This window comes from Bos taurus, chromosome 7, assembly GCF_002263795.3.
Source record: "Bos taurus isolate L1 Dominette 01449 registration number 42190680 breed Hereford chromosome 7, ARS-UCD2.0, whole genome shotgun sequence".
In the NCBI taxonomy this organism is placed as follows: domain Eukaryota; kingdom Metazoa; phylum Chordata; class Mammalia; order Artiodactyla; family Bovidae; genus Bos; species Bos taurus.
The window spans coordinates 3239260-3263035 of NC_037334.1; the positions used below are offsets into that span (position 1 = coordinate 3239260).

A 23776-nucleotide genomic window follows, 5' to 3' on the forward strand; every position below is an offset into this window, starting at 1 on the left:
TTGAGAAAAAGATTTGCCACATTCATTACATTCTTAAGATTTCTCCTCTGTATGAGTCCTCAGATGTACTCTGAGGTGGATGTCTTGGAGAAAGTTTTTCCAAATATATTACATTCATACAATTACTCCATTTTGTGAATTCTCTGATGTGCCCTGAGGGCTTAATTATCTGCAAAGTTTTCCCACATTCCTCACATTTATAAAGTTTCTTTCCTGTGTGAGTTTTCTGATGTGCACAGAGGAATGCTTTCTCCTCTGGGAGAAAGTTTTCCCACATTCATGACATTCATAAGGTTTTTGCCCTTGTAAATTCTCTCATGTCCACTGAGGTATGATTTCTGAGAGAAGGTTTCCCACATTCACAACATTCATAGGGCTTCTCACCTGTGTTAATCCTCTGATGCGTACTGAGGTGTGTCTTCTGGGCAAAAGTTTTCTGAAATTCATTACATTTGTAGAGTTTCACCTCAGTGTGAATTTTCTGAAGTGCTCTTATTAGGGGAAGCACACTGACGGAAGGGCTTCCATGGTAGCTCAGATGGTAAAGAATCTGCCTGCAATGCAGGAGACCCAGGTTTGATCCCTGGGTTAGGAAGATCCTCTGGAGGAGGGTATGGCTACCCACTCCAATATTCTTGAATGGAGAATTCAATGGACAGAGTAGCCTGATGGGCTACAATCCATAGGGTTGTATAGAGTTAGACACGACTGAAGTGCCTTAGCACAGCACAGCACAGCACTGACTGAAACCATCCACCCTGGCCAGACACCATAGTAACCATTTGTGTGAGTTATTTTATGACAGGAGGTCCTAGTAAGGAACATGGAACTAACAAGCCACCACCAACCAGAAAAATTTGGGAAAGATCAAAAGGAGATGCCACGTGTCCTACCACCTCCCAGAATCCTTCTCATTGGCATCCATCTTGGCTGCACAATGCATGTGCCACCAGGAAGGACTCTGAGTCAGAGTGATTGGCCAAAGAAAGCCCAGAAACTAATCCCGTCACCATAAAACCTGAAACTGTGAGCCACGTGCAAAGCAGTTCTCCTGAGTTCCTTACCCTCCTGCTCTCTGCCTGGCCGCCCCTTTCTAATAAAGTCTCTTGCTTTGTCAGCACGTGTGTCTCCTTGGACCATTCATTTCTGAGTGTTAGAAAAGAGCCCATCCTTGGCCCCTGGAAGGGGGTCTCCCCTCCTGCAACACTCTGAAGTTTGAATTATGGGCAAAAGTTTTCTTATATTCACTACATTCATATGGTTTCTCACCTGTGTGAATTCTCTGATGTGCTTTGAGGACTGAGTTATCAGCAAAAGTTTTACCACCTTCATTACATTTATAGAGATTGACCCCCATATGGGTTCTGGAATAATGAATAGGATATGAATTTGAACAAAAGGATTTCCCATATTTCTCACATTCAGAAGGTTTTACACCTGAGTGGGTCCTCTGATGTTGAATGAGGTGTTCTTTCTGATAAATGAATTTCCCACATTCGATAAGTTCAAATGACTTCTCTCCTATGGCAAATTGCTGATGTACATTGAGGGATGAGTTTTGATGGGAGGATTTCTCATATTTATCACTTTGGTAGAATTTCTCTTCTTTGTGAGTTCTCTGATGTATTGTAGGGTCTAATTTCTGGTAGAAGGCATTTGTAAATCTATTATAAACACAGAATTTATCTTCAGTTTGTGTCTTCTGGTGTACTGTATGGGCTGAACTCTGGCTCAAGTTCTTCACACTTAGTGCTTTCAAAAGCACTTTGTTCTATAACAGTTCTCTGAGGGTGAGTGAGGGGTAAATTCCTACTGAAGTTATTCCCATTTTCATTACATTAATAGTGTGTCATAGCCATGTGATCTTCATTGTATTCCACAATGGAGGTTTTGTCATAGGATTTACCACATTCGTTAAGATCAAAACATTTCTCCTTTGTGCCAGTTCTCATGCAGTTAAAAAGAGTTGCTGTACCAGTCCTCTGTGACAACCTAGAGGGGTGGGATGGGAAGATATGTGGGAGGGGGATTCAAGAGGGATGTGACATACATATATACCTAATGCTAATTCATGTTGATGTATGGTAAAAACCATCACAATATTGTAAAGTAATTATCCTCTAATTTTTAAAACAGTTGCTTTATCACAGTTTTCCCTAAATTCATTATCCTTACAGGATTCCTCTCCTGTTAGCAACCTCTTAGCTGTAACACAGACAATCTTATTATGTAAAACTTTTCCATATTCATTACATTCAAAAGATTGCTTCAGGGTTTGAAATTTATGATCATCTTTCACATATCTGAGAGCTTTCACATTTTTATCATATCTGTAAGAGCTCTCCCATATGAGTTTTCTCATGCTGAATATCCAGCTGCAAATTTTCACATACATTTATGTTGTCAGTCTTCTGTCATGAATAGTTCCTATTACCAATAATTCAGAAACAACTGGAAAGTTCGTATTACATGTGCCACTTTTTGTTGTTGTTGTTCAGTTGCTTAGCCATGTCCAGCTCTTTGCGACCCCATGGACTGCAGCACACCAGACTTCCCTGTCCTTCACTATCCCACGGAGTTTGCTCAAACTCAAGTCCTTTGAGTCGATGATGCCATCCAACCATCTCATCCTCTGTTATCCCCTTCTCCTGCCCTCAACCTTCACCAGCATCAGGGTTTTCTAAAGAGTCGGCTCTTCACATCAGGTGGCCAAAGTATTGAAGCTTGTTTTGGCATCAGTCCTTCCAATGAATGTTCAGGGTTGATTTCCTTTAGGACTGACTGCTTTGATCTCTTTGCAGTCCAAGGGACTCTCAAGAGTCTTCTCCAGCACCACAATTCAAAGGCATTCATTCTTCAGCATTCAGCCTTCTTAATTGCCCAACTCTCACGTCCATACATGACTACTGGAAAAACCATAGCTTGGACTATATAGACCTTTGTCAGCAAAATGATGTCTCTGATTCTTAATACACTGTCGAGGTTTGTCATAGCTTTTCTTCCATGGAGCAAGCATATTTTAATTTCATGGCTGTGGTCACTGTCTGTAGTGATTTTGGAGCCCAAGAAAATAAAATCTATCACGGTTTCCATCTTTTCCCATCTATTTGCCATAAAGTGATGAAACTGGATGCCATGATCTTAGTTTTTTGAATGTTGAGTTTTAAGCCAGCTTTTCCACTCTCCTCTTTCATCTTCATCAAGAGGGTCTTTAGTTATTCTTGGATTTCTGCCATTAGGGTGGTATTATCTACCAACCTAGATAGTATTTTGAAAAGCAGAGATATTACTTTGCCAACAAAGGTCCATCTAGTCAAGGCTATGGTTTTTCCAGTGGTCATGTATGGATGTGAGAGTTGGACTGTGAAGAAAGCTGAGTGCCGAAGAATTGATGCTTTTGAACTGTGGTGTTGGAGAAGACTCTTGAGAGTCCCTTGGACTACAAGGAGATCCAACCAATCCATACTAAAGGAGATCAGTCCTCGGTGTTCATTGGAAGGACTGATGCTGAAGCTGAAACTCCAATACTTTGGCCATCTCATGCGAAGAGGTGACTCATTGGAAAAGACCCTGATGCTGGGAGGGATTCGGGGGCAGGAGGAGAAGGGGATGACAGAGGATGAGATGGCTGGCTGGCATCACCGACTCAATGGACATGAGTTTGACTGAACTGCAGGAGTTGGTGATGGACAGGGAGGCCTGACATGCTGTGATTCATGGGGTCGCAAGGAGTTGGAGACGACTGAGCAACTGAACTGAACTGAACTGATTTGCTTATTTACATACTTTGGCCACCTGATGCAAAGAGCTGACTCATTAGAAAATACCCTGATGCTGGCAAAGATTGAAGGCAGGAGGAGAAAGAGATGACAGGGGATGAGATGATTGGATGGCATCACTGACTCAATGGATGTGAATTTGAGCAAGCTCTGGGAGATGGTGGAGGACAGGGAAGCCTGATGTGCTGCCATCCATGAGGTTGCAAAGAGTTGGACATGACTGAGCGACTGAACAATAAAACCTTAATACCTGAGGTTACTGATATTTCTCCTGGCAATCTTGATTCCAGCTTGTGTTTCACCCAGCCTGACGTTTCACATGATATATATTGCATATAGTTAAATAAGCAGCATGATAATTATATAGCCTTGATGTACTACTTTCCAAATTTTGAAGTAGTCCATTGTTCCATGTACGGTTTTGACTATTGCTTTTTTGACCTGAATGCAGGTTTCTCAGGGGGCAGGCAAGGTGGTCTGGTATTCTCATCTCTTTAAAAATTTTCCGACCCAGAGGGATGGTACGGGGAGGGAGGAGGGAGGGCGGTTAGGGATGGGGAACACGTGTATACCTGTGGCAGATTCATGTTGATGTATGGCAAAACCAATACAATATTGTAAAGTAATTAACCTCCAATTAAAATAAATAAATTTATTTAAAAATTTTTTTCCACAGTTTGTTTTGATCCACACAGTCAAAGGCTTCAGTGTAGTCAATGAAGCAGAAATATATATATTTTTGGAATTCCTTTGATTTTTTTATGATCCAGTGGATGTTAGTAATTTGATCTTTGGTTCCTCTGACTTTTCTAAACCCAGCTGTACATCTGGAAGTTCTTGGTTTACATACTGTTGAAGCCTAGCTTGAAGGATTTTGAGCATTACCTTGCTAGTATGGAAATGAGCACAATTGTACGGTAGTTTCAACATTATTTGCCATTGCCCTTCTTTGGACTTGGAATGAAACTGACCTTTCCCAGTCCTCTGGCCACTGCTGAGTTTTCCAAATTTGCTGGCATGTTGAGTGCAGCACTTTCATAGCATCATCTTTTAGGGTTTGAAATAGCTCAGCTGAAATTCCATCACCTTCAAGAATTGTTGGTTGTAATGCTTCCTAAGGCCCACCTGACTTCACACTCCAGGATGTCTGGCTGTAAGTGAGTGATCACATCATTGTGATTATCTGGGTCATTAAGATCTTTTTTGTATAGTTTTTCTGTGTATTCTTGATACCTGTTTTTAATATCTGCTTCTGTTAGATACTGCTTCTTTAATACTGTTTCTGTCCTTTATTGTGCCCACCTTTGCATGAAGTGTTCCCTTGGTATCTCTAATTTTCTTGAAGAGATTTCTAGTCTTTCCTGTTCTATTGTTTCCCTCTGTTTCTTTCCATTGTACACTTAAGAAGGCATTCTTATCTCTCCTTGCTATTCTTTGGAACTCTGCATTCAAATGGGTATATCTTTTCTTTTCTCCTTCGCCTTTAGCTTCTCTTCTTTTCTCAGCTATTTGTAAGGCTTCATCAGACAACCATTTTGCCTTTTTGCAGTTTTTTTCCATTGGGGATGGTCTTGATCCCTGCCTCCTGTACAATGTCACAAACCTCTGTCCATAGTTCTTCAGGCATTCTGTCTATCAGGTCTAATACCTTGAATCTATTTGTCATTTCCACTGTATAATCGTAAGGGATTTGATTTAGGTCATACCTGAATGGTCTAGTGGTTTTCCGTACTTTCTTCAATTTAAGTCTGAGTTTGGCAATAAGGAGCCTATGGTCTGAGCCACAGTCAGTGCCAGGTCTTGTTTTTGCTGACTGTATAGAGCTTCTCCATCTTTGGCTGCAACAAATATAATCAGTCTGATTTTGGTGTTGACCATCTGGTGATGTCTGTGTGTAGAGTCATCGCCTGTGTTGTTGGAAGAGGGTATTTGATATGATCAGCACGTTCATTGGCAAAACTCTGTTAGCCTTTGCTCTGCTTAATTTTGTAATCCAAGGTCAGACTTGCCTGTTACTCCAAGTATATCTTGACTTTCTACTTTTGCCTTCCAGTCCCCTATGATGAAAAGGACATCTTTTTTTTCTTTCTTTCTTTCTTTTGGTGTTATTTCTAGAAGGTCTTGTAGGTCTTCATAGAACCATTCAACTTCATCTTCTTCAGCATTAGTGGTTGGGGCATAGACTTGGATTACTGTGATATTGAATGGTTTGCCTTGGAAACAAACCGAGATCATTCTGTTGTTTTTGAGATTGCACCCAAGTACTACATTTTGGACTCTTGTTGACTATGAGGGCTATTCCATTTAAGGGATTCTTGCCCACAGTAATAGATACAGTTATCTACTAATATCTATATAATTATCTACTACTGTGGGCAAGAATCCCTTAAAGAAATGGTCATCTTAATTAAATTCACCCATTCCTGTCTTATTTTAGTTCACTGATTCCTAAAATGTCGATGTTCACTCTTACCATCCCCTGTTTGACGACTTTCAATTTACCTTGATTCATGGACATACCATTTCAGGTTCCTATGCAATATTCTTCTTTACAGCATTGGACTTTACTTTCACCACTAGACACATCTGGGCATCATTTCTGCTTTGGCTCAGCCTCTTCATTCCTTCTGGAGCTATTTCTCTGCTCTTCTCTAGTAGCATAACCTACTGACCTTGGGAGGTTCATATTTCAGTGTCATATCTTTTTGCCTTTTCATACAGTTCATGGCATTCTCAAGGCAAGAATACTAAAGTGGTTTTCCATTCCCTTCTCCAATGAACCACATTTTGTTAGAACTCTTCGCCATGACCCATCTGTCTTGGGTGGCCCTACACGGCATGGCTCATAGCCTTACACAAGGCTGTGATCCATGTGATCATTTGGGTTAGTTTTCTGTAAATGTGGTTTTCATTCTGTCTTCCCTCTGATTGATGAGGATAAGAGGCTTGTGCAAGCTTCCAGATGGGAGGGACTGGCTGTGGGGAAAACTGGGTCTTACTCTGGAGGGCAGAACTATGCTCAGTAAATCTTTAATCCAATTAAAGCTTTTAGCAGCTAGTTGCAATTTTAGTGTTCTTGCAGGAGAAGATGAGCGCACATCCTTCTACTCCACCATCTTGCTGGTAGTATGGAGCTCCCTAAAGCCATTTTTAAACACTGGTTGAAACTTCTAGATGTATGTTCTGTTTGATTCTCTGTAAATATTATTGAGATCATGCCTGAAAAACAAATTCTCTCACATTAACTGTGTTGATGAACTTGTACTCACAGCATAAGAACGTGGGACTTACCCAAGGTCAACAAATTCATCAAAACAGCCCGCTGTGCCCACCCTGCTGGCCCTTTCCCTACGCATTGTCACCTTCACTTCTGCTTCTTCAGTTGGTTATTAGAGTGTCCTGGTTCTCATAAACTGCTTCATCTTTTCTGTTGCTATTTTCATTCTTTGTCAATTGGTTCTCATAACTGTTACCCTTATTTCCTTCATGATTTTGACATGAGTTTTGTTTTCATTTGGATATAGTAAGACAAGTTTTGTCTCTAAGAACTTTTGTGTGTGTGTGATTTGCAGTTTTGGCTTCTTTTTTTCTTGGTTATTGTTTGACTGGGTTACTCCCTGCTGTCATTATTTGAATTTTAGTTCAATCAATAATACTGAGAAATGTACAAATTAATCTGCTATTAAGGCCTCCATAAGAGCAACTCAAAATGCAGTTTAAGTTGCCACTTTGTTCTCCTGAGTGGTGGTCTCTGATGCAGATATATGTGTGCGGGAGTTGTGTCATTGGAGCACTTACTTTTCCAGGCAGTTTGGTTGCATCTGCAGCCATCATGTGTGCTGTTTCACCAGGAACCAGAAAACTTTGCTAAGGCAGATTAGGAAGAGGAACTGAGGCATGAAGATCAGCTTGGATGCATGAAGCACTCAGCTTCCATTGGCCACTTTACCATGTAAGCTTTCTGCCTGATTGACACAGAGACTTGAGTAAGTTGTATTTCATCAATTTCCATTCCAACAGAAGATGTTTGGTATGTTTACTACTGCACATGCTGTGTTATTAACTCTATTCCTGACAGGGTAGAGCTTCCATCTTGACCTGTGTAGTGAAAACTTAACTCTCACTTGCAGACTAGCTTGTGTCCTACATACAGGGCCTGAGTATTCCTGGCAGCATTGCTGTACCCAGATGGCTAGCAATTACTTACCTCTTTACAGAAGGATGTATACAATGTAAATAAGAATACATCCTTAGCTGAATCCCCAGTGGCCCCGGATGAGAATGAAGGAGACACAGGGAAAGATATCAAATGAAGTTAAGAGTTTATCTTAACCTATTGCTGTTAAAATACTCGTGTTACAGATCGTAATGATGGGAATGCATCACTCTGGCCCTGAGTGCAGCTTTGTCTCAGCTTCATGCCAAAACACAAGGCCAATGACAGCAGAGACTAATTGCTTTGGTGCCTCTTGTCACTCCAAGGCCCTGACAGTGCTTGGTTCACAGCAGTGCCCAACAAATACTTTGTGACTGGTACCTGGAATGAATACGGGTATGTTTTGTACTAAAGAATTCTGGTGTTCAGCTGTGTGAAGACAGCAAACTGGTCAAGATGGAGTGTTCAGGCTCTCTTGCCCCACGTTTTGTAAATAATGACTATGTAATAGCTGAGATCATTTGTAGCACTGCACATGCGCGTCAGGAGGTGCTCACTAGATCACGAGCTACTTGGTGTTGTAGGGATATATGAGCCTCACTTAGAAAGTGGCGGCACTTTATTGCTGCCTCACGGCTGTGTCTGCTGGATCAGCCACAAGAGGAGAGAATATAGCACATATACTGCGATGGCTGCTGCGTCAGCCAGGAGAGAATAAACATGCCTGCAGTTCCTATGGTTCCTCGACTCTTCTTCCTGCCTCTTAGCTAGCGCCTTGCCTACCCTAGGTTCAGTGAACAGTGCAAACTGGATGATCAGCAATATAATTGGTGTAGTGGGCAGGATACCCAGCAGGTAGGGGAGCCAGTGGCCACCATATAGCGTGTGGTACCATGTGGCTGCGATTCTCTCAGCCTGGGATCTGGTGGAAGACTGGGAGGTGGTGGACAGTTCACTGGACAGCATTGAAAAGGTGTTACAGGCGGTGAGTTCCCATTTGCCAAACAAGGCTGCACAGACTGCCTGGCACTGTGGGGTGGATTTTCCTGACCGCCCTGAAGGCGAATATGGACAGTGCTCTCAGTGATGCTGTGCTGGTGCGCGATGTGTGGAGATGCTCGGCAGGACTAGAGCAATGTATATTGGCGTTAGAGCAAGAACCCTGTGGCTCTGATGAATCCAGCATCTCTGACAGCGAGGCGGTAAGTGACACTGATGATGAAAGTTAATGAGACTGTGGGTTCCCACTTGGCAGTGAGGCCCATTCATGTACAGCAGAAAGTGAAGCATGAGCACCTCATGTGGCCTGGGGGAGGCATCCTCAAGGGGCCCCCAGGGTGACTGAGTTCACGACAGTTAAACCATATACTCAGGCAGAGTTGGTCCACTTGGGTAAGCAGTTTTGACAAGAGCCAGAGGAACCTTGGCAGCTTGGCTTTTGTGACTCTGGGACACAGGGGTGGGCCCGGCACCTGTCGGGGGTTTTGTGGGTCCTTACTGAGAGAAGTAGAGGGATGGCTTGCAAGATGCCATTTTGAAAATGTAAAGACCCTGAAGTGGGCCTGAGCTGGCAGGGGTCCCAAATGGGTTATGCGGATGCAAATATGGGCTGATTTGTGTGAAGGCATAGTGTAAAGGCTGTGTCCTGGGATGTAGGTTTAGAGTACTGTAACGGCTGTGTCCTGGGATGTAGGTTTAGTAGAACAGTACACTGTAAAGGCTGTGTTCTAAGATGCGGTACTAATTCTGATTCTCTTGCAGATTTAGAACAGTGTGAAAGCATTTGGAATCATGTGGGTGGGCTGTGATTGCCACAAAGATCCCCTCCTTGAAGGGGTGGGCCCAGTGCCTGTGGGCGATTTTGCGGGTCCTTAATATAAAAGCCCCACAGAGGCAGAGTTGTCCCTGTGGAGGCGTTCCTGAAGTCTCACATAGACAGACAGTGGACTGGACTTGGCCGTGGAAGATAAAGGCACTGCGCATGTGGTGGGTGGCTCTTCTAGCCCCGTGAGGGCAAGAGCTGCAACACGAGTTCCAGGTGATACCTGGCGTTGGGTTTTGCTATGTCTTGGGGATGCAACTGTTTGTTGTTGTAGCTACTGCTGTTGCAAGATATAAACCCAAGGGTCAGTGTTACTCTGCAAGGGAGTATCACAGAAGATGGACTGGGCACTGAATGTGAAGCAAGAGACCCTGAGGGGGAGACAGCAAATTGGTATATTCAGGCTCTCTCACCCCATGTTTTGTAAATATTGACTATGTAACAGCTGAGATGATTTTTAGTGCCGCGCATGCGCGTAAGGAGGTGCTAACTTGGTTGTGAGCTACTTTGTGTTGTAGGGATATATGAGCTTCACTTAGAAAGTGGCGGCACCTTACTGCTGTCTCACGGCTGGCTGTTGGATCAGCCACAACAGGAGAGAATATAGTGTGCATACTGTTATGACGGCTGCATCAGCCAGGAGAGAATAAATCTGTCTACAGTTCTGTGGCTCCTTGAGTCCTCTTCCTGCCTCTTAGCTTGTGCCTTACCTACCCTGGGTTCAATGAACAGTGTGTACAGTGAGATACAGTGAGACAACTGGCATCACCAGCAGAATCAGCAATACATCAGCCCTTCCAAAATTGCTGGGAAAAAAGTCTACTTGGTCAGGGTGTATACTGTTGCTAAGACCAACTTTATATGACCATGTCAAATCGCACTTTTGAAAATTTAAACATCTTCAGTGATTTAAAGTGACACATTTCCCATACACTGATTTTCCAACAATGTTATTGTTGTTTAGTCACCAAGTCGTGTCCAGCTCTTTGTGACCCCATGGACTGCAGCAGCATATATTTGGGCTCAATTCTGAGTGTTTTATCCACTGTGTGTATGCACAGACACAAATTGTCAAGTGTATGGAATATTATTATTGTAGCATCTTTTCAGTTCAGTTCAGTCGCTCAGTCGTGTCTGACTCTTTGCGACCCCATGAATTGCAGCACGCCAGGCCTCCCTGTCCATCACCAACTCCTGGAGTTCACTCAAACTCACGTCCATTGAGTTGGTGATGCCATCTAGCCATCTCATCCTCTGTCATCCCCTTCTCCTCCTGCCCCCAATCCCTCCTAGCATCAGGGTCTTTTCCAATGAGTCAACTCTTCACATGAGGTGGCCAAAGTACTGGAGTTTCAGCTTTAGCATCAGTCCTTCCAAAGAACACCCAGGGCTGATCTCCTTTAGAATGGACTGGTTGGATCTCCTTGCAGTCCAAGGGACTCTCAAGAGTCTTCTCCATCACCACAGTTCAAAAGCATCGTTCTTCGGTGCTCAGCTTTCTTCACAGTCCAACTCTCACATCCATACATGACTACTGGAAAAACCATAGCCTTGACTAGACAAGCCTTTGTTGGCAAAGTAATGTCTCTCTTTTGAATATGCTATCTAGGTTGGTCATAACTTTCCTTCCAAGGAGTAAGCGTCTTTTAATTTCATGGCTGCAGTCACCATCTGCAGTGATTTTGGAGCCCCAAAAAATAAAGTCTGACACTGTTTCCACTGTTTCCCCATCTATTTCCCATGAAGTAATGGGACCAGATGCCATGATCTTAGTTTTCTGAATGTTGAGCTTTAAGCCAACTTTTTCACTCTCCTCTTCCACTTTCATCAACAGGCTTTTTAGTTCCTCTTCATTTTCTGCTGTAAGGGTGGTGTCATCTGCATATCTGAGCATCTTTGGGGGATAGTTTAATTTCTGCTGGCTTAGTCCTGACCATGACTTGAATTTAGTTTTATTCCTGGGTTTCTCACCTATCTGTGTTTTGCTATAAACTTTGAAATCAATTTATCTAACTCCAGAAAAGAAAAACACATTTTGAGTTGTCTGTTCAAGAATCTAGGATATCTTATCATTCATCTAAATCTACTTTTTATTTTTGTGTATGATATTTTGGTTTTTATTCCCCGCCCCCCCAAGGAATATTTTAAGGATTTCCTCATATGAATTTTCACGTTTTTTGTTAAGGTCATAGTTATCTTATCTCTTTCATTGCTATTATAATTGGTGTTTTGTCTTTCATCATGTATCTTAAAATGGGAATATAGACTGATTTTGTTATGTTTTATCTAATGACCTTACTGAGCTTTCCATTTGTGGTAGTTTCATAGTTTTCTCTTGGGTGTTCCAGATATCCTCTAAGTCTTCTTTTTAAATAAATTCAGTTTTATATCATTTTTAATTTTTATTTATTTTTTTAAAATGTATTTATTTTTGCTGCATGGCATGTGGAATCTTTGTTCCCCACCAGAGACTGAACTCCCGCCCCCTGCATTGAAAGAACAGAGTCTTAACCACTGGACCACCAGGGAAGTCCTTCTAAGTAAAATAGGAGATAGATTAAAAGGCTCTTTTCCATTTCCCTGGATGATTCTCTAGTGTGGCTGTGGTGGTCAATCTTCCAATATGGTATTAAGGAGCAAGGGATAAAGGAACAACCTTTCTGTGACCCTAATTTCAGCATAAAGGCACTCATTCCCTCACTAAGGAAAGTGCTAGCTTTTAGGCTGATGTGTATATATATATATATATGTATATCTTACTGAACTTCCCTGGTGGCTCAGACACTAAACAATCTGCTTGTAATGCAGGAGACCTGTGTTCAATCCCTGGGTCAGGATGAATCCTTGGAGTAGGAAATGGCGACCTACTCCAGTATTCTTGCCTGGAAAATTCCATGGACATAGAAGCCTGTTGGGCTACAGTCCATGGGGGCACAAAGAGTTAGACACGACTGAGCGACTAATACACTATATATCTTATTATCCATCGGTTCCTTTTTTAAAAGTTGGAAATGGATTTTGAATGTGTTAAACACTTTTTCATTAATTATATTCTCCTTAGAAAAGCAATAATATTGTGAATTATATCTATGGGTTTTCTAATAATTATCTTTGCATTACTGGAATAATTCCTACATGATTATAATGAATTACTTAAAAAATAATGTTGAATTCTGTTAATATTTCATCAGGATTTTTGTTAATTGATAGGTTGGATTGTCTTAGTTTTTTGTGTGTGATTAGTTTTTGTCTTCACAACACTCTCCTCCTTTGTCTGTGTCTAGAACAGAATGGGCAGCACTGGGACAATACTGTGGTTAAAGGCCTGATGTGATTCCCAAGGAAGCCATCTCAGCTAAGGCCTTTCACTAGGATAGAGTTTTTTTTTTTCTTAAATTTCCCCATTTCTTCTTTGGAATTTGACCTCTAGCCTTCTGTCTGTACTGGGATCAGTTTCAGTAAATTAGTTATTTCCTAAAAAGTGATACCTTTCATTTGACTTTATTTACATAGAGTTGTATAATATCTCCTAGGATTTCTTAAATTTTTTATGTTCAGTGGATATATCCCCCTTGTCATTTCTTATTTTGTGTATTTTTAGTTTCACATCATATCTTAATTAAATTCATGATGTCCTTTCCTACTTTTTGGTTTTTTGTTAAAATTGGTATTTCTAAAATGTTAATTTTAGTGTTTTCTGTTGTTTGGCTTTTTCTGTTGTTTGGCTTTTGATTTCTGCTTTTACCTTTTTAAGTTTCCTTTGTGTGCCTACTCTCAGCTCATGTTTTCCATTTTCCAAATTAGATGTTTAAGTATTTAATACTCTGATATTGATAGGTCTGTTTTTAAGATGATGACTTTCCCTCTGCCCCAGCTTTGGTCACACCCTGGATTCTATATCCAGACACCAGTGTTTACATGGTTGTCCTTTCTAGACATGCTGTAGTTTGGTTTATCCTTCTCTCACCCTTCTGCCCATCATTCTGACAGGGCAGGGTGATGAACATACTCTGCATGTGAAAGGGAGGCTGTACTCTGTGTCGAAAGATAAATATAGGATTTCTGGGACACTTGCTTTGTAAACATTTAATATCTTCTCAAATCTTAGGTGCCTGGAGCACTCAACAAATGTACTCTGCCCTCCCATGAACCGCCACCCTTCTGTGATGAGACCAGCCTCTGCCTTCCTGGGCGTGGCCCTCGTCAGTCTCCTCCCTGACCTTGCATGTGAGCTTGGCTGATGGCCCTCAGTTTGCTCAGGTGGGTGAGAGCTTGAGGGGCTGGAGCTGGGCAGGGATGGAGGCATGCAGCCGCGAGGAAGCTGGGTGAGGGTTTTGGTTCTTACAGCATTGACGGGGCAGCCAATGAGGTCATAAGGACACTGATGATGGCCCCCAGAGTAGAGGAGAGGGCAGGGAGTGGCTGAAGAGGTAGGGGTGTGTTTTCTATGTGATGATGAATCCATTTTGAGAAAAAGGAGACTCGGGCAAAAACTGTTGGATACATAGGGTATGCGCAACCCTGCCCCCAGCTCACTACTCCAATTTGCACCCAGGTGCGGTCGAATTCACAGACAAGTGGGCCCCCAGAATCACCCTGGAAAAAAGAGGAGTTTCTTGTGAACTGGGAGTTTGGGGCCTCCTGCATGCGGGCGGCCCAATGCCAACACTGTGGGATAGACCCAGGCTCCCGCCACTCATGCAGCCCCACCTTGTCAATGGGAAGGCCCTGCTGCAGGCAAGCAGTGTTCACTACACTGTCCCGCAAGTAGAGGGTAGGTGCTGTGGGATGACAGTCAGCATGGCCCCTGGGAAAACGTGGAGCCCTGGGCTGCTCTGGCCAGCACTGGGGTTCACAGGGCCTGACTGAGGCCTGCGCTGCATTTGCACATAAGCCACCCTGTGGTCTCCCGCTCAACCCATGGCTGCATGGAGAGGTACTTCTGAGCCCCATAGGAACAAGGCTGTTGGGGACCATTGACCCACCCAGCAGAAGTGCTCCTGGCTTAAAGCATATAGAACATCTGAAATCCCTGGGCTTAGCCTCCCATTTCCACAGTGGGTCACACCTCACATGCAGTCTTCATGTCCTTGAAGTTTCCAGCACACAGCATGTCCGGCAGGATGTCTGTTTGTCCATAGAGCAGTCGGCACAGGTGGAATGGGACCAGAGGCAGCTGTACCTCTTGCAGCTTGTTTGAAGTGTCGCCTGTCAAAAGCAGTGCAGGCCCAGTGAACGGTCTTCTCACTCCTTTTCCCCAGGGCCCACACTGGAGCTCCCCCAAGGCTTAGTGGGCTCACACCAGAACTCCTTCTCTTGCTCCCACCCTCCATGTGGCTCCCTTCTCTGCAATGGAGACCCAGGCTTTGTCAGTAGAATTTAAATATGTGCCACGTGACACTTCCTGAGAGAGATGTAAGAGCCAAGACTTGGTTCATCCCATTACATCCCCATTGTCGCAGCTCAAGTGCAAACAGCTCCATCAGCTGAGAGTGAATGGATGACAATGTGTGCAAGAAGTGAAGTGAAGTCGCTCAGTCATGCCCGACTCTTTGCGACCCCATGGATAGTAGCCTGCCCCAAGCTCCTCCATCCATGGGATTTTCAAGGCAAGAGTACTGGAGTGGGTTGCTATTTCCTTCTCCAGGGAATCTTCCCAACCCAGGGATCGAACCCAGGTCTCTCACATTGTAGACAGACGCTTTACCATCTGAGTCACCAGAGAAGTAAGTTTTGTGGGTTGTTATTCCATGTGTCCTTGTCTATGCCAATGGATATGGTAATTGGTCCTAGGAAACCTGTACTTGCCTGACCAATGCATAAGTGATCCTGTTCTGCCTAGAAAGGGGTCATTCTCACAGGTTAAAGACAGGTCTGAGTGGGTATTGGGGGGGGGGGGCATCTATTTGGGGATAGTGTAGTCTGTGCCAGAGGGGAATTAGTTTTAGAGTAAACAAATGTGTACCTCAAAGGAAGATGATGGGAAGCAGAATGTCAGCAGTGTTTGTGGTTTCTATTGAGTGCACTGGCAAGGCAGTATCAGGAGAGAAGCCATGGAAGAATTAGATGGTTAATAGAAGTAATAAAAAAACTCAAGGTTGGTGATCCTGGAGAAGCAATGTAGTAAAATACAGTTGGAAAATACTTTTAACTACTAAGCCAGCTAAAACTCTATCTGAGGCCTTTCGCTGTGCCCACATTGGGGTAACTGGGAGTGAACTTGCCTCTACCATCAGCTAGCAGTAAACATATTTACCTAGGAGGCAATTATTTCCCATTCAACATGAGGCAGGGCACAGCTGTGGCCCCTGAGAAAACAGAACAGATGAGGTAAGGTCTGTAAGGGCCTCATCGTCCTTCTTGGAGCACATTCCAGGCTGTAACATGAAGAGGCGCACAGGCAGCTGGAGTCTGCAAAGGTGGATGCCAGAATCAGGGTACGCCAGAGCGAAAGACCCCTGGGGGAGCACAGGAGGCCTTAGTGCCTGCAGTCTGCCATTGGATGCTGAGCCATGGATACACAGTATACAATTCCACAGGAAGGGCAGAGTAGCCAGATGAGACTTCATAGTTCCCAGAGCTCACACGGGTCTAGAAGGCTGAGTTGTAACCAGTTAAGAGTGAAAAGCCTTGTGGAGCACCTGAGACATTGAATAAAGACACTGTAGAGGTAGAAGAAAACATCCCAGTCATGTTTACACAGACGCCAAGGCCCAAGTGGAACCAGGTGGACAGAGATCCAGAATGATGAGCTCTGAAAATGATTATCACAGTACAGAGGAAGAGGTGCAACACAAAGTGGAAGGGAGAAGTCAGCTAGCTATAATTTCAATGAGCTATTCAATTGTGGGCCAGGATGCCAGTTCAGAATGCTGAGAAATCAGACAAGAGGAGGACTGCACTCACTGGTAGGTCTTTCTCCTAGGCCTTCACTAGCAGCTCATGCAATATACTTGGGGCAGAGCAAGGGACCACAGAGAGAACATCTCAGTGTAGGTGTTCAGAAGATTACCACCTACCACTGGGGACCTGAAAGAACACATTTTGCTTACCTCTCACATATGGAGCAAAGGCCTCCTACCAGTAGTGTGTGGTGGGAGGCACCACATACTCCTGTCCTCAGGGCCTGGTACAGGTGCACTATTCTGGAGGAAGAGCAGAACAGTCCCACATCCCTGGAAAATCCCAGATACCAAGACCAACAGCAGAAGCCACAACCCAGTTCAAGTTCTCACTAGCCTGAATCAGACCTTCCTCATCCTAACGGTTTAGCAGAAGAGGAATGCCTGTTTTGGGGTACAGAGACTTTAGTCTTAAGTGTTCTTCTTTAATATCTGGCATTCAACCAAAAATGAAAAGATACACGCACACACATACACACACAGGTATGGGGGGAGGGGAAATAAAACACTGGACCCACTGTCAAGAGATGTAACATTGAACAGAATCAGACCCAGAGATGATTGAAACATTGAAAGTATCTGAAAGGAACTTTAAAGTAGCTATGATTAATACGTTAAAGAAGTTAAGAAGTAATCAAGCATGAAAAAAATGAAGAATTTTAAAGCAGAGATATGGAAACTATTAAAAAACAATCAATTGGGAATGCCAGAAATACACTCTATCAGAAATTTTAAAATTTCTTCAACAGGTGTTTCAGCAGACTGGACAAAAATGAGGAAAGAATCAGCAAATGTGAAGATAGGTCAATAGCTATTATCCATGCTAAAATACAAAAGAAAAAGAGTGGAGAATAAAGCAAAACCTTAAGAGATGTAGGAAAATAGCAGTGTAACATATGTGGAATTAGTCCCAGAAGAAGAGAGTGTAGGGCATAAGAAATATGTGGAGATATAAAGGACAAGAATTTTCCAAGATTAAAGACTATAATAATCACAGATTCAAGAATTTCAGAGAACCCCACACCAGAATAAAACAAGCAAACATCATAGTCAGTGGAATTCCCTGATGGTCCAGTGGTTAAGACACCTCCACCGCAGGGGGCATGGGTTCGATCCTTGGTTAGGAAACTAGGATCCCGCTGGCCATATAGTGCAGCAAAAGAAAAGGGAGGAAGGAGGAACGATCACAGTCAAATGGCTGCAAAATGAAGTCAAGGAAAATCCTAAGGCAGTGAGAGTGGGAAATATTTAACACAGAGGATCAAGGATAAGAGTTACAAGTTTTTCATTAAAAACTATGCAAGTCAGAAGACAATGAATCAGACTATTGCAAAACAAAATTAAACTAGAAAACTGTCTACCCAGAAGTCTATATCTAGGGAAATTATCTGTAAAAATGAAGGTAAAATAAAGACTTGTAGTCCAACAAACAGACCTGTAGCTCATAGTCGTGCTGAAGAGAGTGTCAAATTGTACACACACTTTGGAAAATCCTTTGCAGTTTCTCAAAACTACATGAATAAGTAATCTCACTGTCATGTAAGCACCCAAGAGCAATGAGAGCACATGTGCATACAGACAGTTGTAAAAGAATGTTCATAAGAGTTTTATTCACAAACCCCAAAATTGAAACAACACAAATGTCAGTCAACAGAAGAATAGACAAATAAACTTTGGTATTTATGTGATGAAAAGGCAAAAAGATATGACACTGAAAATGAACTCCCCAGGTCGATAAGGTGCCCAATATGCTACTGGAAAACAGTGGACAAATAGCTCCAGAAAGAATGAAGAGGCTGAGCCAAAGTGAAAACAGTGCCCAGCTGTAGATATGACTGGTGAGGGAAGTAAAGTCTGATGCTGTAAAGAACAATATTGCATAGGAACCCGGAATGTTAGGTCCATGAATCAAGGTAAGTTGGAAGTGGTAAAACAGGAGATGGCAAGAGTGAACACTGACATTTTTAGGAATCAGTGAAATAAAATGGACTGGAATGAGTGAATTTAATTCAGATGACCATTATATCTATTACTGTGAGTAAGAATCCCTTAGAAGAAATGGAGTAGCCCTCATAGTCAACAAAAGAGTCCAAAATGCAGTTCTTGGGTGCAATCTCAAAAACGACAGAATGGTCTCTGTTTGTCTCCAAGGCAACCCATTCAATATCACAGTAATCGAAGTCTATGCCCCAGCCACTAATGCCAAGGAAGGTGAAGTTGAACGGTTCTATGATGACCTACAAGACCTCCTAGAACTAACAACAAAAGGGGTGAGATGGGGAGGGAGATAGGAGGGAGGTTCAAAAGGGAGAGGATATATGTATACCTATGGCTGATTCATGTTGAGGTTTGACAGAAAACAGCAGAATTCTGTAAAGCAATTAATCTTCAATAAAATAATAAAATTTTAAAAAGATTTCCTTTTCATCATAGGGAACTGGAATGCAAAAGTAGGAAGTCAAGGTAAATTTGGAGTAACAGCCAAATTTGACCTTGGAGAACAAAATCAAGCAGAGCAAAGGCTAACAGAGTATTGCCAAGAGAACATGCTGGTCACAGCAAAAACCCTCTTCCAACAACACAAGGGATGACTATACACATGGATATCACCAGATGGTCAATACCAAAATCAGATGGATTACATCCTTTGCAGCCGAAGATAGAGAAGCTATATACAGTCAGCAAAAACAAGACCAGGAGCTAACTGTGGCTCAGATCATGAACTCCTTATTGCAAATTTCAGGCGAAATTGAAGAAAGTAGGGAAAACCACTAAGCCATTCAGGTATGAACTAAATCAAATGCTTTACAATTATACAGGGGAAATGACAAGTAGATTCAAGGGATTAGATCTGATAGACAGAATGCCTGAAGAACTATGGACAGGGGTTTGTAAATTTATACAGGAGGTGGTGATCAAACCGAGGAAAAGGCAAAAAAGCCAAAATGGTTGTCTGAGGAGGCCTTACAAACAGTTGAGAAAAGAAGAGAAGCTAAAGGCAAAGGAGAAAAGGAAAGATATACCCATTTGAATACAGAATTCCAAAGAATAGCAAGGAGAGATAAGAAAGCCTTCTCAGTGATCAATGCAAAGAAAGAGAAAAACAATAGAATGGGAAGACGAGAGCTCTCTTCAAGAAAATTAGAGATACCAAGGGAACATTTCATGCAAAGATGGGCACAATAAAGGACAGAAATGTTATAGACCTAACAGAATCAGAAGATATTAAGAAGAGGTGGCAAGAATACACAGAAGAACTATACAAAAAAGATCTTCATGACCCAGATAACCATGATGGTGTGATCACTCACCTAGAGCCAGACATCCTGGAATGTGAAGTCAAGTGGGCCTTAGGAAGCATCACTATGAACAAAGCTAGTGGAGGTGATGGAATTCCAGTTGAGCTATTTCAGTCCTAAAAGATGATGTTGTGAAAGTGCTGCACTCAATATGCCAGCAAATTTGGAAAACTCAGCAGTGGCCACAGGACTGGAAAAGGTCAGTTTTCATTCCAATCCCAAAGAAAAGCAGTGCCAAAGAATGCTCAAACTACCACGCAATTGCACTCATCTCATATTCAAAAGCAGAGACATTACTTTGCCAACAAAGGTTCGTCTAGTCAAGGCTGTGGTTTTTCCTCTGGTCATGTATGGATGTGAGAGTTGGACTGTAAAGAAGGCTGAGTGCCGAAGAATTGATGCTTTTGAACTGTAGTGATGGAGAAGACTCTTGAGAGTCCCTTGGACTGCAAGGAGATCCAACCAGTCCATTCTGAAGGAGATCAGCCCTGGGATTTCTTTGGAAGGAATGATGCTAAAGCTGAAACTCCAGTACTTTGGCCACCTCATGTGAAGAGTTGACTCACTGGAAAAGACTCTGATGCTGGGAGAGATTGGGGGCAAGAGGAGAAGGGAACAACCCAGGATGAGATGGCTGGATGGCATCACTGACTCGATGGACGTGAGTCTCAGTGAACTCCGGGAGTTGGTGATGGACAGGGAGGCCTGGAGTGCTGCGATTCATGGGGTCACAAAGAGTTGGACATGACTGAGTGACTGATCTGATCTGATCACACACTAGTGAAGTAATGCTCAAATTCTTGAAGCTAGGCTTCAACAGTATGTGAACTTCCAGATGTTCAAGCTGGTTTTAGAAAAGGCAGAGGAACCAGAGATCAAATTGCCAAGATTCATTGGATCATTGAAAAAGCAAGAGAATTCCAGAAAAATATCTGCTTCATTGACTAGCAAAAGCTTTTTACTGTGAATCACAATAAACTGGAAAATTCTTACAGAGATGGGAATACCAGACCACCTTACTTGCCTCCTGAGAAATTTGTATGCAGGTCAAGAAGCAATAGTTAGAACTGGACATGGAACAACAGACTGGTTCCAAATTGGAAAAGAGTATGTCAAGGCTATATATTGTCATCCTGCTTATTTAACTTATATGCAGAGTACATCATGCAAAATGCCAGGCTGGATTACACACAAGCTGGAATCAAGATTTCCAGTAGAGATATAATTAACTTTAGATATTCAGATGACACCACCCTCATGGCAGAAAGCAAAAAGGAGATAAAGAGCCTCTTCATGAAAGTGAAAGAAGAGAGTGAAAAAGTTGGCTTAAAACTAAACATTCAAAGAACTACGATCATGGCATCCAGTCCCATCACTTCATGGCAAATAGATGAGGAAACAATGGAAATAATGACTGACTTTATCTTCTTGGGCTCCAAAATCACTGCAGATGGTGACTGCAGCCATGAAATTAAAAGATGCTTGCTCCTTGGAAGAAAAACTATGACAAACATACTATATTAAAAACAGGAACATTACTTTGCTGACAAAGGTCCGTCTAGTCAAAGCTATGGTTTTTCCAGTAGTCATGTATGGATGTGAGAGTTGGACTATAAAGAAAGCTAAGCGCTAAAGAATTGATGCTTTTGAACTGTGATGTTGGAGAAGACTCTTGAGAATCCCTTGGATTGCAAGGAGATCAAACCAGTCAATCCTAAAGGAAATCAATCCTGAATATTCATTGGAAGGACTGATGCTGAAGCTGTAATACTTTCCAATACTTTGGCCACCTGATGGGAAGAACTGACTCTTTGGAAAAGACCCTGATGCTGGGAAAGATTGAAGGCAGGAGTAGAAGGGGATGACAGAGGACAAGATGGTTGGATGGTATCTCTGACTAAATGGACACGAGTTTGAGCAAGCTCTGGGAGATGGTGAAGGACACGGAAGCCTGGCATGCTGTAGTCCACAGGGTTGCAAATAGTTGGACATGACTGAGTGACTGAACTGAACTGAATATTCCTCAAAATAAAAAGGAACTGAAGATACAAGCAAAACACGAATAATTCTTACAGACTATATTAAGTAAAAGAGTATTCCATTTATATATAAAGTCCAAAAACATAAAACTAATGGGTAAATCACAGAAATCACAACAAAAGCTACCCTAGAAGAAAGAGCTTGGCTGCAAAGCAGTAAGAGAGCTTTTTGAGGTGATAAAAATGTTAAATGTATTGATTTGATAGTCTCAAGAATGTTTTATATAGAAACAAATAATTTTAAAAGTTAGAAAAATGATCAGAGAAGCTCTCTGAAGAATATTCAGTGATGAGCTGAGTAAGTGGAAACAGTGTGGTCTTATGAGCTGAGTGTCGGAGACATCTTTCTTGGGTAATGTTCAGGAATTTGCTGGTGTGGAATATAAGAGGGAAATAACTAAGAAATATGCTCAAACTACCGCACAATTGCACTCATCTCACATGCTAGTAAAGTAATACTCAAAATTCTCCAAGCCAGGCTTCAGCAATACATGAACCGTGAACTTCCAGATATTCAAGCTGGTTTTAGAAAAGGCAGAGTTACCAGAGATCAAATTGCCAACATCCGCTGCATCATCGCAAAAGCAAGAGAGTTCCAGAAAAACATCTATTTCTGCTTTATTGACTATGCCAAAGCCTTTGACTGTGTGGACCACAATAAACTGTAGAAAATTCTGAAAGAGATGGGAATACCAGACCACCTGACCTGCCTCTTGAGAAACTTATATGCAGGTCAGGAAGCAACAGTTAGAACTGGACATGGAACAACAGACTGGTTCCAAATAGGAAAAGGAGTATGTCAAGGCTGTATACTGTCACCCTGCTTATTTAACTTCTACGCAGAGTACATCATGAGAAACGCTGGGCTGGAAGAAGCACAAGCTGGAATCAAGATTGCCGGGAGAAATATCAACAATCTCAGATATGCAGATGCCACCACCCTTATGGCAGAAAATGAAGAGGAATTAAAGAGCCTCTTGATGAAAGTGAAAGAGGAGAATGAAAAAGTTGGCTTAAAGCTCACCATTCAGAAAACTAAGATCATGGCATCTGGTCCCATCACTTCATGGGAAATAGATGGGGAAACAGTGGAAACAGTGTCAGACTTTATTTTTGGGGGCTCCAAAATCACTGCAGATGGTGATTGCAGCCATGAAATTAAAAGATGCTTACTCCTTGGAAGGAAAGTTATGACCAACCTAGATAGCATATTCAAAAGCAGAGACATTACTTTGCCAACAAAGGTCTGTCTCGTCAAGGCTATGGTTTTTCCAGTAGTCATGTATGGATATGAGAGTTGGACTGTGAAGAAAGCTGAGCACCAAAGAATTGATGCTTTTGAACTGTGGTGTTGGAGAAGACTCTTGAGAGTCCCTTGGACTGCTAGGAGATCCAACCAGTCCATTCTAAAGGAGATCAGTCCTGGGTGTTCTTTGGAAGGACTGATGCTAAAGCTGAAACTCCAATACTTTGGCCACATCATGTGAAGAGTTGGCTCATTGGAAAAGATTCTGATGCTGGGAGGGATTGGGGGCAGGAGGAGAAGGGAACAACAGAGGATGAGATGGCTGGATGGCATCACTGACTCGATGGACTTGAGTCTGGGTGAACTCCAGGAGTTGGTGATGGACAGGGAGGCCTGGCGTGCTACGATTCATGGGGTTGCAAAGAGTTGGACACGACTGAGCAACTGAACTGATCTGAATGGAGTTGTACTATGTTAAGTGTTTATCTGCTTAACAATAAAGTATAAATTGAAGGGAAATGAATTGCATTAAT

The 23776-nt window shown here is 42.5% G+C and overlaps 2 protein-coding genes across 6 annotated transcripts in view; one reads left to right on the forward strand and one right to left on the reverse strand.

Moving 5' to 3' along the window:
- LOC104969038 (uncharacterized) overlaps positions 1–23776 on the forward strand; it is a 77213-nt gene that overhangs the window by 41661 nt on the left and 11776 nt on the right. For 2 of the 5 annotated variants that reach the window (XR_009495394.1, XR_009495395.1), the window contains exon 5: positions 7631–12704. The gene's annotated coding sequence lies outside the window, so the exon portion shown is untranslated. Of the gene's footprint in view, positions 1–7630; positions 14018–19092; positions 23763–23776 lie in introns of those variants that run through there. The other 3 variants (XR_009495396.1, XR_009495397.1, XR_009495393.1) reach the window with 3 other exon arrangements.
- The window catches only part of PRSS38 (serine protease 38), a 32035-nt gene continuing 22270 nt past the window's right edge, over positions 14012–23776 (reverse strand). The window contains exons 4-5 of the mRNA XM_002688511.6: positions 14826–14965; positions 14012–14353 (exon numbers count right to left, since the gene is read on the reverse strand). Coding sequence (XP_002688557.2) covers positions 14099–14353; positions 14826–14965 — 395 coding nt within the window. The 3' untranslated portion in view covers positions 14012–14098. The remainder of the gene's footprint in view (positions 14354–14825; positions 14966–23776) is intronic.